At 39.5% G+C, this 19,202-nt stretch overlaps 1 protein-coding gene across 1 annotated transcript in view; it reads right to left on the bottom strand.

The window, feature by feature from the left end:
* The window catches only part of FAT3 (FAT atypical cadherin 3), a 663,645-nt gene that overhangs the window by 339,795 nt on the left and 304,648 nt on the right, over positions 1 to 19,202 (bottom strand). Inside the window, exon 3 of the mRNA XM_059412525.1 lies at positions 4,521 to 4,835. Within this exon, the coding sequence (XP_059268508.1) occupies positions 4,521 to 4,835 (315 nt within the window). The remainder of the gene's footprint in view (positions 1 to 4,520; positions 4,836 to 19,202) is intronic.

Below are 19,202 nucleotides of genomic sequence, written 5' to 3'. Positions count from 1 at the left end.
TAATGCCTCTCAAACTAGCTTCAGCAGCAGCAGATGGGTTTTCAAGGTCAACTTAACTTGTTTTCTGGCTTGCTCTCTCTGCAGATGGACCCATTCTTCAGGGCCCACTTCAGATCTGGGAAGTCCTTGCCCCAGCCCCTTTCTGACGTGTTACCCTGTTCACAGCTTACATTCCACAGAGTTTGACCATTTATTTTTTATAAGTTGCCTTACACTCCTTGCTAAAGTACATTGTATGTGTGACGGCCCCACTTTTCCCATGAGAATAAATTCCCTGAATGCACAAACGATCTCATGCTTCTCTTCTATATCGCCCATCCCGCAACACCTGGGGTCTAAAATAGCAGCGGTAGACAATAGTGCGTAATACACTTTATAAGCCTGAATGGAAGGTTCCAGTGCTATACACTGTGTACTAAGGAAAAACACTGCTGCCTTTCAAGTACGCCTTTATCAAAATACAGTGCTGGGAAGACTATGCGTGCAACTTACATAAACTTTATTCTAGGGTGGAATACAAGATGATTAATAATAGTAACAGCAGGGGCGCCTGGGTGGCTCAGTGGGTTAAAGCCGGTGCCTTTGGCTCGGGTCGTGATCCCAGGACCCTGGGATCGAGCCCCGCCTCGGGCTCTCTGCTCAGCAGGGAGCTTGCCTCCCCATTGCCCGGTCTCTGCCTGCCTCTCTGCCTACTTGTGACCTCTGTCAAATAAATAAATAAATAAATAAAATCTTAAAAAAAAAAAAATAATAGTAACAGCAATAGCTAACACCTCCTGAGTGCTCTACCAAATGCCAGCGTACTTGCGCTCTGCTAAGTGGTTTCCATACTACAGATGCAACTAAAATAGACCTTCTAAAACCCTGGAGGAACTTCTCACACCTGTTCCCCAACTGAGCCAGGATGACTCGTCAATGGCCAACTAAAATTTTGTTTCAAGGGCTGGAAGCAAGCATTTGAGTGCCTGCTTCCCCAAAAAGGCAAGTGGACACCAGCCTGCTGGGGGACTGCGGCTCAGAACACACTGGTAGGGCTCTAGTTACCCGTGAGTTGGGGCAGATATCCACAAAGACGCTGCCCTGGACTGAATTTGGCTGCTCTGCCTGGAGTGAATCAGAGGTCCTCTGTACAGGTAGAAAGGACCTCAGAGATACAGTTTTTCTTTTTACTCTGAGCCACAACAATTACTCAGGAAGGTCCCAGATTACTGCTTTTATGTGGTTTTAGGTCTGTTAGAAAAAAAATAAAATAAAAAGGCATTTTGGGTAGGGAACACTGTTCAACAGAGAAATTTCTCTCACTGCTTAGGTCTGGGACATCTGTTATCTGCTGCAGGCTGTGGACCATAACCACTGACATTATCTGAGCATGCATTAATCATTTAAATCTTATTTATTATAGAGGACATTGCCAAAACAAAACAAAAGTCTTTAAATTTCAGCTCTACCACAAAGGAAGGAATGAAAGGTCAGTTTACTAGAGTCTACATCCAGTTGAAAAAAAAAATCTAAAGCACAGATCTTTAATAAATATGCTGGTGGGTGCACTTCATTACTAAAAGATGTTACGTTAACATAACGATTTCAGACAAACGCCTTTAGAAAGACAGGAAGAAATGCCAAAGAGTAGTGTCCCTGTAGAGGGTTTGTAGAACTGGCTAAAGACTGCTCCACAGGCAGCATTATATTAGAGCAACGATTTTCACAAGAATTACACCAGGCTTGTGGTTCTGTGAATTTCCATAGAAAGGAATAGAGTGATAACGTGATTCTTACAGAGCTTTGTAGTTTACTGACAACTTTCAAACATATCACGACTTTCAGTCTTCATGAGTAACACCCGCCCGCCCCATGAAGTCAGCAATGCCATTTTCATTTTATAGATAAGAAGCTGAGGTCCAAGGAGAGTGAATGATGTGTCTGTAATCAAAGGTAAGGCAATCAGAATGGGGTATCACCGATTGCGGTCTCGATGCTGCAGGCTCTGTGCTAATGTGCTAAGCATTTCAGAGGACTCCTAAGTTCCTTGCAACAATCCTTGCTCAGTAAAAATGAAAATTTCAGAAAGGTTCCATAATTTTCCCAAGTTCAAAAAAGCTAGTGAAGTCAGGACTGTCTCATTTGGTTTATGTTTCCCCTTGGTGTGGTCAATTGTGTTTCCCAGCAAGGAAGAGCAGAGCAGGGACTTAAAAACCAGGACTTCTAACCCTAAATATTACTGCCTCCATGAAGCACTCCCTGACCATCACTCTCACCAAGGCCACGTTGAGTGAAATTCTCCCACCATGATCAATTATTGAAAGATCACTGTGTGATAAACAAGAGTTACTTTGTTAATTTCATGTACCTTTGGGTCCCAGGAAGGTTTGGATCATATCTTAAGTTTATATAGCTGTTACTAGACTTTGTTTGGAAACTAGTAGGCATGATAATAAATGTCTGGTGAGTAAGTGAATCAATAAAATCCAGTGTTTTCTTACCAGGTGCTGGAGAACTACAAAGTAATGCTCTATCTTTCTTTTAGACAATTAGAAAAGGGAGTCTAAAATGCCATTCCTGGCACAAATAGTTTTTTAAAATCTATGGCAAGGACAGAGAACTTGTAAATATAATTAAGGTTCTTATTATTACACATTATAGGCTAAATTGTGACCATACAAGAGTTTCTGAGATTTCATGCAAACTTCTAAAATCTGCACAAAAGACAGCTTTAGTTACTTGTTCTTCTCTGCAGATAATCTACAGCCTACCTTCTCCACATCCAATTCAAACCCTTCCCTGAGACTTCATTCTAAAATCTTTTTAGTCATCAGAGGAGAAAGAGAAGAGTTGAAACTGTCCTTCTGCTGGGTCTTTTACTTCTCAAAAAGAGGGTGGTGGGCTCACTCTGAATGACTCAAGTGGCAAGAGAATTAGAAGGAAGGCAGAAGGTGACTGGGGGTGTTTCGCATTCCACGGGGGTTGTGAAATATGAAGACATCTGTGTCCTCAACTTCTTTATTGTGACATTTTTTTCAGTCTTCATCCTCTCTCTCTCTCTTGACTTTCTAAAGTATCTGAATTTGTTTCTCTGTCACCATATTCCACAGAGTCCTTAAGCTATGCTGAGAAAGTGAATCAGGAGGGGATTTCCAGCACAGCTCAGGGGTCCCAAGGGTCCTTGGGCAGTTTCCCTTATGTAACATGGTTCTGAAAGGCTGAGCTAGCCTCCAAATCTCTGAGACTTCTCTTGCAAGTTCTAGCAGGCTTCAGTCAGAAAGATAGAAGATGACCACTCTTTGTCTAGGAGTGAAATGTAAGTGAAATCCTGATTCCACTGTTCGCATGTGAGACTCTGCCTAACAAGATGACTAACCCACTTATAATTAGAGAAAATCAATTATTTCCAAAAAAACATGACATTCCCTCTAAAGTATTTTCACAGGAATCTGACATTTATAAAATACATGGGGTCAGCTGTATGTTTCCTCTTATACAAGCACAGGCAGGAGAAATGGCTATCAACCCCATCAATAGTTTGTTAGGAAAACTGGGTATGTCCACACCAGCAAATACCAAACCAGCCTAACTTTTGACCACTGTCAATTCACTTGCCTGGGGTGAAACAACGATAGCTTTTTTCTTTTTTCTTTTTTTCTTTTTTCTAACTTTCAATTAATTCAGACTCTATCCACCACAACTCTCACTGACGATTTGGCTCTCTTGTTCAGATCTAAACTAGGCAAATCACAAGAAAGCAAGGAACCTCTGAGACCTTCCCAGTGTATGTACTTGTCTCAGAATGCAGTCCACCGAACTCCACACCTGCCCCTCCTGAGCCTTAGCCAACAAATTGTCAGAATGATCTCTAGAAATGTTTTTATGCAAAAGACCAAAAAATCTACAGGTGGTACACTTTATGTAAAAATTGAGACACTGGAAGTTCTTCTAAACATTGACACTGTACTCATGGGTACTATAGGAATCACAAAAAAATCTGTGGTTTAAATTTAAGGCTTAAAGGAGATCATTTACACCAAGCTAGATGAAGGTCAAGCAAAGGAGAAGTTCCCAGAAGTACAGGTGTCACAAAGCCAGCTTACTGACAGACACAGCATTGGCCAGGTTATTCCTTCCCCAGAAAGACAAAGGGGGCAAGCAGCCTTTTTAGTGGCTGAGGAACCACTTTTTATTATAACAAGGAAAGCAAATCTAAAGTTTTTGTGAAAGCCTCTCATTTCTATTAGATTATTTCACCTTGGTTCAGCTGAAGTTAAAACATACCAGCCAGAACATACCAAGTAGAATGCTCACCTTTTCAGAAACTACTTCCCCCCCCCCCCACAGGGGAGGGGGCGTATGAGAGAGAGACAGAGACAGAGAGAGAGAGAATGTTATTCTCCATATCATGAGAATGTTATTCTCTGTATCATAAAATAAGTCAGGGGGAAAATAAATGAAATAAATAAGCAGGTGTCAGGCTGATGGATTTAAAAGCTGGACGACCAATTGGAAAAAAAGTCATATGAGCATTCCCTTACCTGTTTTGGTATTGATGGCAAAGAAGTTCTGGGGATTCCCACTTGTAATCCTGTATGTCAGTTTCTCATTGGAACTGGAGTCTGGATCCTCAGCCTGGATTTGAATGACAGATACATCCTTTGGCGAGTTTTCCATGACAACAGGATAATAAATAGGTTCCGAGGTCAGAGGGGCATTGTCATTCACATCTTCAATTTCAATGTAGACCTCAATAGTGGAATAAAGTGGAACAACGCCCCGGTCTGTGGCGTACACGGTCAGCCAGTAGGACCCCGTTGTCTCTCGATCAAGAATGTCTGCAGTAGAGATGACTCCTAAAAGAAAAGCAGAGAGAACATGACTGCTACAGCAAAACTGGAAGACGGTAAGTAAACTGTTCCTGATTCAGGGGCGCTGTGTGAAGTAATCTTGGCATATAAAAAAAAATCCTTAATACAAATTTAATTAAGATGTTTATCTTTACATAAGAAAATTATTTTCTGCAACACCATATTAAAGGGTTCTCCTACCATTTGAGAATTTTTATTATGTTCACAAATACTTTATTTGAAGTTTGGGGAGAAGACATACCTTAATACACACACACGTACACATGCACACGGATACACACACACACACACACACAGGACAATAGGGAGCAATGGGAAGAGAGTAGTCCAGAGGTCAAAACACTTCCCAAGGCTCATGGGAAGTCAGGGCAATGTCAGGTCAGTATCTCCATTTGACCTGATATTGAGTTCATTTCCTATGCAACAGAAAGCTGTCCCAGGGTAAATAATTTTATTTGTTCATTCACAAAAATGAAAAAGTCCTTTCAAATATTCCTTTGCAAGCTAGGATGGAAAGTATTTTGCATGCAAAGATGGACGCTTCCTTCACACTGCTTCCCTGAAAATCCAATGTCACAGTTATTCCAAAAGAATGAGAGAAGAAGCTATGCCAGCATGCTTTCTGAATGGTCTTCACCCCGTCAAGAACCCTACAGAGAGCTCTAAATAAATTCTAAGCTACTCTGAGAGCTACTCTGGACAATCACTTTAAATTAGGAGCAGAAAAATGCCTGATCTCCTCCCTTCACCTTTCCTATTTTATGGTCAAAATAAGTGCCAACCAGGAAATCTGATGTCCTTTAGAAAAGCCATAGAGAAAACACAGTGCTTTAGAATGTTTTCACAGGGCTCACCCAAAACACCATGGTACCGAAACTTGCTACAGGAGCTCCTAACCACTTTCACCAGGGTGGGAAAACTTGGGCTTAGCTTCTAACATCTCTTAGAGGAATCAGGATACTTGTGGAACGCATGCAAACTGTGTAAATCCTTAAACCTGAAAAGAAAGCCATGGAAAAAGTCAAGAAATAGCTCTCTAATTCTAGACTGAATGCTCTACCCTCTGCATTCCCATCAGACTTTAGACTGTATTAGGCACATATTTTGACCTACCAACCCTGGATAAACAAAATGCCTATTATGGCAATTGGAAGAGAGGAGGGCATTGTCTGTCTAGAAACAGGCTGGAGTACTCTTAAGTTGTCTCAAACTAAGAATGGCTGATATTGTAAGGGAAAGAACCTAACTGATGGAGTTTCAGCTCCAAAGTTATCCAGCAAAGAACCGTTATGCAATAGGACAAAAGATATATTTTTTCTTTTTTAAAAGATTTTATTTTTAAATAATCTTTATACCAAACATAGGGCTTGAACTTACAACCCTGAGATCAGGAGTCACATGCTCTACTGACTGAGCCAGCCAGGCACCCTGACAAAAGATAATCTTAAATATCCTCAGTGCTAATATGTAAAACATGATGGGTTTTTTGTAGATTCACCAGTGTTACCTAGAAGTCAAAATAGGGATGGCCATATGGCATCAGGAGAATAGAAAGCAGATAACAGGGTAGGAAGAAAAACAGGAAGAGCAAAACACAGTAATTATAAACATACTGCTATGGGTCCATTGACTAAAAGAGTAAGAGACACCCTTATAAACTGGGCTGAAACAGTATAGAATGATATGACAATAAGGTCAAGAGAGGCTGGTGGGCCAGAGACCTGGCCAGGTGTGAGCATGTCCACAGGGCTCAGGCATGCACACACGCCAAGGTCAGTTTTCTGGAACACTCACAGCACTAAAAGCCATAAGCCACGATGTAGACATGGTGACAGAACTCTTTGAGTCAGAGGATGGTCAAGTGACATGAAATCAAGCAGTTTCTGGAATGAAGACAAAGAGTAGGCTGGCAGGATCTGGGATGCGGGGTATGGGTTGTGAACAAAGCTCTAGAGATGCTGGGAAGTACATCTTGCATGAGACCTATCAATTCAATTCATAACCATCTACTGCTCCTTGGGCTGGGCACTGGAAGAATAGTAATAACTGAGAGATGATCTCTGTCTTCAGGGGACTCACAGTCTACAGTCTTGCTGAGAAGACAGATCTCTAATGAGGAGATCTGTTCCAAGGGGAAAACTGCAGAGCCATTAGCCAGGAGGACTCATCTGGTTTGCACTGATGTACTAGGAAAGGCAAAGAACCTAGCAGAACAGGATGGAATGTATATGTGCTAATGAAATAGCATTTCTATTTCTGTTTCCCCACTGAGCATTTATGATGTGCTGTGAGGCTTGCAACACAACTTCTCTATAACATGAGCTTTGTAATTCTCTTCTGTGGATGAGCCATTAAGTCTCAAATATGAGTAGGTAACTTGCCCAAGATCACATGGCTAACTGAAGAAGAACTTAAGTTTGTCTGCTTTAATCCTCCAATTTCAAATCTAGACACCATTTCCTGGACAAGGTGTTTAAACCAAGCTAGTCTAGTTCTATTACCCATAGCCCAGTGTTGCAGTGATCATGTAATTAAATGTATGTCAAGAGCTTGGCAAAATACTTGTAATGTAGTAGAGGCTGAGCATATGTTCAGTCAGTGTAAATCAAAGGCAACACCAGAAGCTTTGTAAAGAGTCACCACACTCCAGAGCAAGGGCAGTTTTGAGAGGAGAGAAGTTTGGGATGGACTATTGTGTTAGATTTTTTCTCTGGTCATGTGGCATGTGGTCATTCCTGCATTTTCTTTGTGACCTGCTTGTAATATACCCTTATGTTACAATACCTGGCCTATTCAGGAAATAGCAAAATAAGTTCACTAAAAAGAGAACGTAATACAATAAGCAACCAAATCAAAGATGTTGGGTCAGCTTTTATTATACCTTGCCTGACTACCACGCGTGCATTCATTGCACTCACATGTGCCCATGAGCACGTGTGCCCATGCACACACATGTGAACACACACACGTGAACACACACACACACACAGATTTGCAGAATTGCTTTGTGATCCCTGCCAGCCACTTAATTCCCTTTTCTTGCACCTGTCAAACTGGAAGATGGTATATTACAGTCTCTGGACATTAAATGATTTTGAGAAGTCCTTGGGTGAAAGGCATCCACGAACACCAATTAAAATATATGAGTGGAATTTTACTCTATTTTTAAATAAAGGATCAGACATGTCCCTGTAAATGAGAATTCATTCTCATTAAAATAAAATGTCTATGGCTATATTTACTCACTAACTAGAAGTGCGAATGAGTATCTTGGAACATAGTGTTCAGATATCTGTCTCATGGTCCAAAAATGTAAGGACAAAATGAAAGAATGTGTTAACAATTACTCTAAGGTTCATCCCAGGCTCCATATTAATCAGACTAATACAACCAATGCCCAGTGACAACATTTTCTCACTTTCTACTACGCACTCATAGCTAATTATGACCTATATGGTCATGACTAAAAATGTAAACCCACGTGACCTTTTCTATTAGGCAAAAACTCGTGTTGGAGGTTGCCCAAAGATCACCAAAACCATGTCATGTGCTCTTAGTGTTGTAACAACCATTACACAATAATTATTAAAGATTGAGATATAAATGATCAACAACAAACTATACGTATGATAAGTAAACATTTCTGAAGGTTTTGATACCCATGAAACCACTGCTTCAATCAAGATAACAAACATAATATCCCCCAAAGTATCATCCTTCCCATTTTTAATCCCAATTAAAAATGTTCCCAATTCTCCCTACTCCCAGGCAACCAGATTGGCTTTCTGTCAAAACAGATCAATTTACATTTACTAGAATTTTATGGAAATGGACCATGCAGTATGTACTCTTCTTTCACTCAGAATAATAATGTCTTTTGAGATAAACCCATGTTGTGATCGATCAAATAGATCTATCACTCTATCTATGTATATCTATACACATACACACCAATGCATCATTATTCTTTATTTTTGAGTAGTATTCTATTGAGTACATTTGTTTCATCCTTTGACTTGATGGGCATTTTGGTTGCTTTCAGTTTTTTAGATATCACAAATAAAACTGCTAAGAACGTTTATATGCAACTGTTATGCATAAGTCCTTTCAATAGTCTTGAATAATCACCGGAGTAGAAGGGCTCTATCACGTGGCAGGTATACGGATGCACAAGTTTACATTCCCACTAGCTGTCAACATGGAACATTCCCGTTGCTACACGTCCTCACTTGTGGCTTACCTGGCATGGTTAGTTGCCTTAATTTTAGACATTCGGATACTACACAATGGTAGCTTGTAGTTTTAATTTGCACCCTCCTGATGATGTTGAGCATCTTGAAAAGTGCTTCTTTTCAATCTTCAAGTCTTGTTTGGTTAAATGTTCAGATTGTTTATCCATTTTTCTGACTAGGGTTTGTTTTCTTATTACTGAGATTTAAGAGTTCTCTGTATACAGCTAAAAGTCCTTTATCAGACATGTGGTTTGTAAACATTTTCTTCCAGGCTGCAGCTTGTCTTTTCAGTCTCTTAATTACAGCTTTTGAAGAGCAGACATTTTTTATTTTAATGGTATCCAAGTTTAAAATTTTTCTTTTATACATAATGCTTTTGGTGCATCTATGAAATCATTGCCTAGTCTAAGGTCACAAAGATTTTCTCCTACATTCTCATCTATAATTTAATAGTCTTTGGTTTTATATTTACATCTATGATCAGTTTTGAATTAAAGCTTAAAAATGGTGAAAAGTATGGATCAAAGTTCTTTTTTTTTTTTTTTTTTAATGTAGATGTTCATGGTCCCAACACCTTTGGCCGAAAGATGACATTTCCTCCACTGAATTGCCTTTGCATTTTTGTCCAAAATCAATTGATCATGTATGTATGTATTTCTGAACTTTCCATTCTGTTCCATCAATCTATTTGCTATGATTGCATCAATATCACATTGCCTTAATTTAATGTTGCTTCATAGGAAGTCTTGAAATTAAGAAATGTAACTCTTGCAATTTTGCTTTTCTTTTTCAAAGTTGTCTGGGCTACTCCAGATCCTTTTCGTTTCTATATGAAATGAAGAATCAGCTTTAGAGACCATATAAAATTTAGGAATACCTCTTAGCATTTTAACTGGGACTGTGTTAACTCTATAGATCATTTTGGAAAGAACTGACATCTTAACAACTTTGAGTCCATTGATCCATGAAAATGGTGTAGCTCTCCATTTGTTTATGTCTTCTTTTATTTCTCTAAACAATGTTTTATAGGTCCAGTATACAGATCTTGTGCATGCTTTGTCAAATTTACCTCCAGGCATTTCATGTTTTTTATTGCTATCATAATGATATTATTATTTTATTTTTTTTATTTATTATTATTTTTTTAAGATTTTATTTATTTTGACAGACAGAAACCACAGGTAGGCAGAGAGGCAGGCAGAAAGAGAGGAAAGGAAGCAGGCTTCCTGCTGAGCAGAGAGCCCAATGCGGGGCTCGATCCCCAGACCCGGGGATCATGACCTGAGCCGAAGGCAGAGGCTCTAACCCACTGGGCCACCCAGGTGCCCCTGATATTATTATTTTAATTTCAATTGTTTGTTCTTTGTATATAAAATGAGTTTTGTATGTTGATCTTATATCCTGCAGCCTTGTTAAACTCACTTATTAGTTATAATGTTGTTTTTAAAAATTCCATAGAGTTTTCTATATAGATGATCATATTATCTCCAAAGAGGAACAGTTTCACAATCCCTGTCAGCACAGCCAACACCTCCATACCCATCACTATTTAATCATAGCATGCCTGGTACTATGACAGGTACAATAAATGCATTCTTCGTTAACATTTCTAAACCCTTTCATTCAGCCAGTATTTATTAGTGCTAAGCACTCATGAAGTCATTACTAATTTTATCCCCTTATTACAGATTAGGAAACAGATTTAGGTTAAGTAACTTGCCAGTGGTTACTTAGCCAGTAAATAGAAAACCTAGTTCTCCAGCCTTGGTCTGTCAAACTCGAAACCAGCTGTTAACCAAAACTTTATATTGTCTTCTTAATTCATATCGATATCAAAATCCACATGGTATTTCATGCCCAAACATCTGATAGAATTTCTCCTCTGATAGAATTATTAACTAAGCAAACAATATTAAGTTAATATTAAACTCTTCTATTTGACATATCCATAATCATTATAAAAAATCGTAAGAAAGGTGTTTCATGGTCTATCCTTTTAGAATATTTAAAAGAAAAGTATTGATTCTTTACAAAGAAAGTCTGTTTTGATGTATAAAAATATGTATACTCTTAGTCCATTAGCTAATAGAGTTCTGGAGTACTGATCTCTAGAAAGATACCTCCTTCCATCTGCCCCTGACAGAAAATAGGCTCTACAAGGAGAGTCTCTATCTGGTTGTTTAACTGCTAGGTAATCTCACTGCCCACAACAGTGCCTGGCATATGGTAGGCACACAATAAATACGTATTCATGAAGGCATTTAGTTCCTGACACCAAATCAACCTCTAGTTAGTTTACCTACTAAGGATACAAGTCAGCCTCTCTTGTTCAGACCCAAAAGGGACTTCAAAGACCACTAGGTATTACTGACCACTAGTGAAAACAACCTTCCCACAATATCTCTGATCCAACACCCAGCCTCTGCTCGGAATCTGGTGACTGGACTCTATTTACTAGGGAGTTTCAGGTAATAGGAAGTTCTCCACATTGAGGCAAAAATCCATCTCTCTCTAGTTTTGAATGCTCTTTCTACCTGCAGCCCTGCCCACATCCCAGAATAAAACAGAACAAGCCTGCAAACCATCATTCACCTGTGATAGGTCTTCAGATAGCAGAAGATGACCCTCTCTTTCCAGGGATTTTCCTCTCTAGTCTAAGAATTCTGTCCTCATGTATTATGTAGGCTTCTGGTCTTTTCTTCCTCCCCGTCTCTGCCTCTGAATCAAGAGGACATGAAGCTCTGTCCATTCACAAATGTGTACTGAGTGGAGGCAGAAATGGGTGATAACTAAATCTTATTTAGAATAGAAACCATCCATAGTGAGCATTTAGCATGTTCCAGGTAGTGGAAAGGACTCAGTAGAAAGTACTCAGGTAAAATACTCCAGATGGGAACACACATTATCTCTCACATTTTCATCTACCGTGGAAATGCTCCAAGTAGATGCAACTGAGAAGCTCAAATTTTATGTTGACATTTATGAAAATGTCATTTTAAAAAGTCTTTAATAATACAGTTGGGGGGGTACCTGGGTGGTTCAGAGATTACGTTTCTGACTCTTGATTTCGGCTCTGGTTATGATCTTGGTTGTGAAATTGAGCTAGGTGTCAGGCTCTGTTCTCAGCAGGGAGTACATTTAAGATTCTTTCCCTCTCCTCTGCCCCTCCCCTCTGGGAGCAATCTCTCTCTCTCTAAGTAAAATAAACAAATAAACAAAAAAATTTCAAAAATGCAGTTGGGATTTTAAATGATTTATTTTTGATATGCTTATGTTTGTTAATTTTTTCTTTTCCTGTTTCATCTTTATTTGCTATATAATAAAGGCAATGGAGAACTGGAGTTCTTTGGGAAAATTAATACATAATTGTATGTATTATGAAACACAAACAGTAATTAATTGCTACAGAATCATGTACAACTTAAAATGGAATTAGTTAACCCCGGCATGAAGAACGTTAGCTGCAGTTGTTCCTTTTTAGTCAGAAATATTAGAAAAAATATATGTATATTGCTGTCATTGAATAAGCTCTAAATACTTGATATGAAAGGAAAAACTGTGTGTAGCTGTTTATAATCAGGTGGCCATGACAGGCTGGGTTACTCGCTTTGCTGACTTTTCCAGCCATATCCCCATATGCCACAGCCTAGGTGTGTCAAATGACACCTTACCCCAAAGGAATGACATCCCAACACCCCCAGTAGCTCCAAAACAACTGTCAAGTGGTTCAGGAAATGCTTTGGGAGTGGTGTGCTTAAGATATGATGAAAATTCCCTTCCCAAGGTAAGTAATACAGATTCTGAGACAGTTTAGAGAAAAACAACCAAAAAACTTTTAACTTTTTTTAAAAAAAAAATTTTACTTTTTGAGAGAGGGAGTGAGGTGAGGGACAGAGGGAGAAGCAGACTCCCACTGAGCAGGGAGCCCAACATGGGACTTGATTCCAGGACCCCGAGATCATAACCTGAGCCAAAGGCAGATGCTTAACTGACTGAGCCAGCCAGGTGCCCCAGACAAAACAACTTAAACAAACAAACAAAACAAAACACCCCCCCCGATGGCTTGGTGGCCAACTCTTGGTTTTGGCTCAGATCATGATCTCAGGGTCTTCGGACTGAGCCCCCGGTGAGCCCCGCATCTAGCTCTGCACTCAGTAGGGAATCTGCTTGAGGATCCATTCCCCCTCTACCGCTCCCGGCCCGGGCTCGCTTGCTCTCTCTCAAATAAATAAATCTTTAAACAAAAACCCTTATGGCATATTCATTATAGATGCCCTTAATAGTTTATTTGGGCATATATGTTTAATTATTATTTTTAATTAGTCAAAATATTAACTGCCAATTCTCAATGCATTGAAAACTTCCATTAACTTTTTATTTTGTGGTAATGATTGAGTCACAGGAAGGTGCAAGGAAATGTACAAGGAGCTCTCACGCACCCTTCAGCCAGCCTCCCTCGTTGTTAGCATCTGAGGGCATTTTTAAATTGCTTATTGCTTCGAGAATCAGACTCTCACTAGAGTTGCTTCTGAGAACCCATGGAATTCCTTCATGGGACCCACAACCACTTTCACCCAACCCTTGCTTGCCTGCAGCAGGATCACAGATACTATTTTTCTTTCTGTTCCTATTCATCCCTGGACTTGTATAAGGCTCTGAATGCCTTAACAGGGATCATTGTTCTGAGCAGAGGGTGGTAATAATTAAGGAAGAATGCGGGATTTTATCCTCCTAGGCCCAGCCAGGTTCACTCAGTGCACTCCTGTGGTTCTATCTATAATTGCTACCAGTCTCAATTATACAGCACAACTGCAAGGAGCTGAAACGGGATGAGACCAGATGAACAGAGAAACTGCGAGTGGAGAGAATCTTAACTTCAATGCTTACAATGCTTTGAACACATTTTAGTGTGCACATGGTATATACGCATATACTTTATAACCCGCTGTATCACATACATGATATATAGTATATTTAAACAGAGGCTTTAATGTCCTTTTTAAATTGGGGATTTTTAAGTGAATCGCCTAGCTAATCATGTGGCAAAGTCAGACCTGGAATCTAGAGCACTGAATAGGAGCCACACACCCTTTTCATTACAGAAGTTGCCCGCTGATCTATCCACAGGTGTCCATTATCATGAAAAAGAAGGCAATTCCGTGCCCGTGTGCTCCTCACAGTGGGTTGGTATCAGGTCTCTGGTAATAGGAAATTCAATAGTTTCATTACTTTCCTCAATTTCTAAAAGTCGCGGCAATGTATTATTCAGAGTCCACATTTATGTCTTCTCAGAGGTTATCAAATGTTGGACTAGTTTGAGACCAGGCAACTTGGAGGACCGAGTCTTCCCTGAAAAGCCATTGCTCCTTTGTTTTTGTGTACATCTGCACATGCATGCTGCTCCTTGGGTCCCCGCCTCCACAAAAAGACCTCAGTGCTCCTCACCTTTCAAGGAGGGTTCAGTGTCAAGAAAAACCAGCTCACTCAGATGGCGGGGGCTGGGACTTAGCCCTTTCGCCTCTCTTCCTTAGCACCTTCTTCTTGTCTCTTTATCCTATAAATGCTGAGTAAGTAAATGAGTTGAGTAAGTAAACTCGCATCATAACTTAGTTTGGCAAATGTGGGCAAGTTGGGATATCTGACTTTTTATAGACAAGCACCCTGAAAAATACCTACATTACAAAAACAGCAATGAACAAAACCTAAGGCAACTAGATTTTTGCTACCCTGTGATCGGTGGCAAAATAAAATGGGAATAGCTTGGGTTTGTCACCGAGACTTCTCTAATGTCTATGCAGAATTGATAGTCAACGGATTCTGAAATTCAGTGCTACCTCTGTGAATTATCCTGTTTAAAAGACACATTTTCTAAGAACTTACATCAGTTTGGGGTTGTCCCTTTACTACCTAGAATGCAGGCGGTGTCATGTTAATATCCTCAAGACTTAAATCAGAAACAGAGCTTGATGAAGACATCAGTTGATTTCATCACACACTTAAATGCTGCACGGCTCTCAGGTACACACTGCAGGCAAACAGAATCAAAGCCTTGGGCTCCCAGATAAAACCCCGGCAAGGTGCCCACTCTTCATGGGCTCTCGTCCATGGTTTCGCATCCACCCCGGACACTTTTGTTCTACTCTTTACCCTCTTCCTCCCGCCGACTCCTATTGATTAGACATCTTTCATCTTTGCAGGAGGAGAAGAAAAACCCACAACACAGTTGTTGGGAACAATTATGTACTGAAATGCAAGCAGCCTTCACTCCATGTTCTTTCCCAAGCCTGGAAGCTGGAGAGCAGCTCCCAAGATTAAGGCCAAGGGCTGCAGGCTGAATTCAAGCTTTTATTTGGAGTTAATGAAAACGGACAGCTCTCCTTGTCTGTTTAAAGCTCAGGAATTCCAAAACCTAGCTGCAAAAGCTTGAAAGCCTCCCTGGCCATGAAGTTCTGGAAGCTCAGTAAACATATGCTTGGTACTTGATTTTAAAAAAACAAAAAAATCAAAAAACAAAAACCATTTTGGGACCAGTTTTTAATAGACTCAAAATGTATTCCTGTTCTCTCTTTACAGTAATTCTAGTCTGGGTAGCTGGCACCAGGCACCAGCAACCTGAAAACAGGAAGCCAACAGAGTACCAGGTTGTAAAAGCAACCATCGGCTTGCGTTGGTGTATTTTAGTTTTTGTTTTCCCTTTCTTGTCACCCAGATTCTTCTCAGCCTCAAACCCTTTCTGTGACCTGTGCTAATTGGCATAACCACTACATACAGTGTGATGATCTAGATCCTCACAGCTGGCTAGAAAGGAAGGTTGAAATCTCAAGCAATGCTCTTGGACGATCCAGAAAATAAACTTGGGAAGGGGTTTTGTTAAGTGTCTGAAAACATGGAGGTTATCACATTTACGTGAAGGGCAGCAATTAGCTAGATTCTATTCCTTTAGAAGAAGAAAGAAGGGTTTGAATTAGATATCTAGAACTAGTCTCTGGTAACAGTGGTAGGCCAAGAAAAGAATAGGTATCTGGAGGGAAGGGAAGTTCTCTTCTGCTCCTATGTTTCAGTGATGGAGGACAGAGAGGTAGGTAAGGAAGTAGACAGATGGGGAAGCGGGAAAGAAGGGAGGAAGGCTCTTTGGCTTAGCAGGAAGTTTGGGAGCATTCACATTTGGTAATTAGGTGAATCTTTATGTTTAAAAAAAATGCTTAAGACTTCATTAAAGAAGAAATGAGACAACATCAATAAATTTTAAAAATCCCCCATATTGCTCATGGCCTCGGATAATAACTGTTAAAAATCCTTGGTGCATTGCCTTTGTTCTATAGAATTGTAACCTTAAAGCAGCATATTTGTCTATAATTGTTGATCCTCATTGACCACTGTTTACTGAACATCTTTCCACATCAATGAGTACAGTCCCATGTGATTGTCTTTTAATGACTATGTCACAGTGATGCCCACTTGCCAGTAGGCCACAAACACAAGAAAATGAAGTTCCCCAGATGCAAGAATTTTCTCTGTTACACCGTGGTTGCATATTCTAGTACACTCTAGATGCTCAAAAAATATTTGTTGAAATGCCCTTATGATGTTAATCCTTTACACCACGAAGCCCTCTTGTTAGATCATTTGTTAGGTTGTATTTTGTCTTTTTACTATGATAGTTCATGCATAGATGAATCACCTTGTCTCTCTATCTCTTTTCAATTATTCTGAAGGATCAATTCCTAAAAGTACAGTTCATAGGACAGAACATATGCACATTTTTGAAGCATTTAAATTAACTGCCTTCCAGAAAGTTTCTACTAATTATACTCCCACCAGAGGTTTCTGACCACATCTTTAAATAAATCTTTACAAGATTTGCATTATTGTTGAGAAGAATAAAAAAAAAAACAAATACTACAATTTTCCACGTCTGACATAACAGTAGACCTCACAAATAAAAATCTTTAAACCATTCCTCATTGTAATTTAATCATTTGACTCGATGACAAAATGCCATGTTTTTGTGGTAAGACAAGACACTGCTGACAGAGAAATGATGCTGAAAATTCTGTTGAAAAGACATACTGTACATAAGGCATAACTTTAATTAAATTAAAATTTGTCCACAAAATCAAATCCAGCAGCCTTGAAAAGTGCTGTGGGATTTTTCAACTAAATGTCAGAATATAACCTTTAGCTCTTCCAGGAAGAACATTTTCAGGTGGAGGTTTTGTCAGATGTTGGTCATACTTGAATGCAATATTTAGACTTATTTACTATTAACTCTAACTCAGCACAAAGACTATTTGGGGTCTTTGAGAAGAGTAGGTCTCAGGAGTCTTCATATGGTCAGAGAATTTGAGTTTTGTTTGGAAAAGCCTTTTTACTCTCAAGAAATTAGCCTCCAGGAAAGACTGCCTCCATCCAGATGACCTGGGTAAAGCTGTGGAGAGTGTGTGCATCCTCTCGGATCCACAAAAATGCATGTATTTACCCTGTAAGTAAAGTAGGCTGGGACAAAGTCCACTTTTTTAAGAAGGACCGATCCACCTCAATGTCTTTCTTTCCTTTTTATGCTCAAGCTTTGTGGACATTTTTTTTTTTTTTTTTTTTTGCGGAGACCTTCTTTTCCAAGTCAAAGAGATCACTTCTTCTTCTTCTTCTTCTTTTTTTTTTTAATTTCTCCCATATCAGAATATAAAAACTGAGGAAAGAGGAATCCACCCAGACAGAAATCTCATACCTCCTACCCCAGAAGGAGCAGCAGACTTCAGAACCTCCTAATAAAATAATGAAAGCATACAGTTCACTTACTCGTTTCTCAAGTGAATGCACTCTTGACTTTCACAGCTGATTTGATGTTTACCAAGAAGATATTTTTGCTGAGGTTACACAGATAACTGCACATCGGATACCAAAATAGCTGAATTGCTTCCCTTGGCTAAAACACATTCTAGGTGACAAAAGGGAAACACATACCAAACAAAGGAAGATGCATCTGGGTCTAAGTTTAGTATTGTTGTTTTTCTATTTCTGAGCTACAGACCTGGACTCGCATTTATTATGACAAATTTATAAAAGCCTATCATGGGAAAAGCACCATAACAGAACTTCAGTTCTCTTTCACCCTTTCAGGTTAAATCTCACAAAATTGCTTTTTCCTTTGACCACTGTTGTCAAAATCACAGACAATGCTATACTTAGGTAATTAAGTTAGGTTGATTAGGTTATAGAGACTATACATAAGCATTAGAGCACATGAATGAAATCCTTGAAACCACCTTACCTTTCTTCACAATGGAAACAATAAACTCTTTGCTTTTCCATTTAAAACCAAATAAGCAACTACAATAGGGCAAAGAAACCAGGGCCCAGAAGGAGGAAAGTGTATGGTTTTCTCTAATTGAGTTTCTCCCTTTCTCATCTTCTATAGATATCTTGGATTGTTTTCCAATTTTCATTCGCATTTCATCCTATTAAATGGCTCTAACCTCTGACACACACACACACTACCCCGTATTCATCTTCTATTCGTAATTGAGATGAAATGTGCCCACTCGCTCTGTGGACAGTACCAGAGGCACTGACAAGACACAGACAAATACTAACTCACTCTGTTAGCCCAAGCTTTGACAAGAAAACAAAAGACAAATCCTCATCTAGTTAGAGCACTTAAATTCACAGCGCGTAGGCACAAGGCTGGCATTTTGGGACAAGACGGAGCAGCTGACTTGCCTTGAGAAAGTGAAAAAGCAGGAGAAAAAGCATTGTGAGACTATTTTGTTGCACTTTCAGGCTGCAGATAGGATAGCTCTTTCCAAACGTCTGTTTAAATGTGCTTAGCCATTCTAAGCTCTGTAAATAGCAATACAGGTGAATGTTAGTTTTAGAACAAATTATTGAGATTCGTGGACAAATGGCTGTGCTGTTTCCTCAAGACGGAGATGAAAAATCATGTCTCATTTTTTCCCCTTGGTAAGAACATTAATTGAAACACGCTCATGATGTGAAGGAAGTCATATGCACTTGAGTCAGAAACAACTATTTTAGGAATTCAAAAAAAAGGGGAAGGGCCACAATGGGGTATCTGAATTACTATTGAGATTCAACACTAAGTGAAAAGTACAGAATATAA

Source organism: Mustela nigripes, chromosome 1 (genome assembly GCF_022355385.1).
Source record: "Mustela nigripes isolate SB6536 chromosome 1, MUSNIG.SB6536, whole genome shotgun sequence".
Classification (NCBI taxonomy): Eukaryota; Metazoa; Chordata; class Mammalia; order Carnivora; family Mustelidae; genus Mustela; species Mustela nigripes.
The sequence above is the reverse complement of the archived record's forward strand: the minus strand, read 5'-3'. Positions and strand labels throughout refer to the sequence as shown.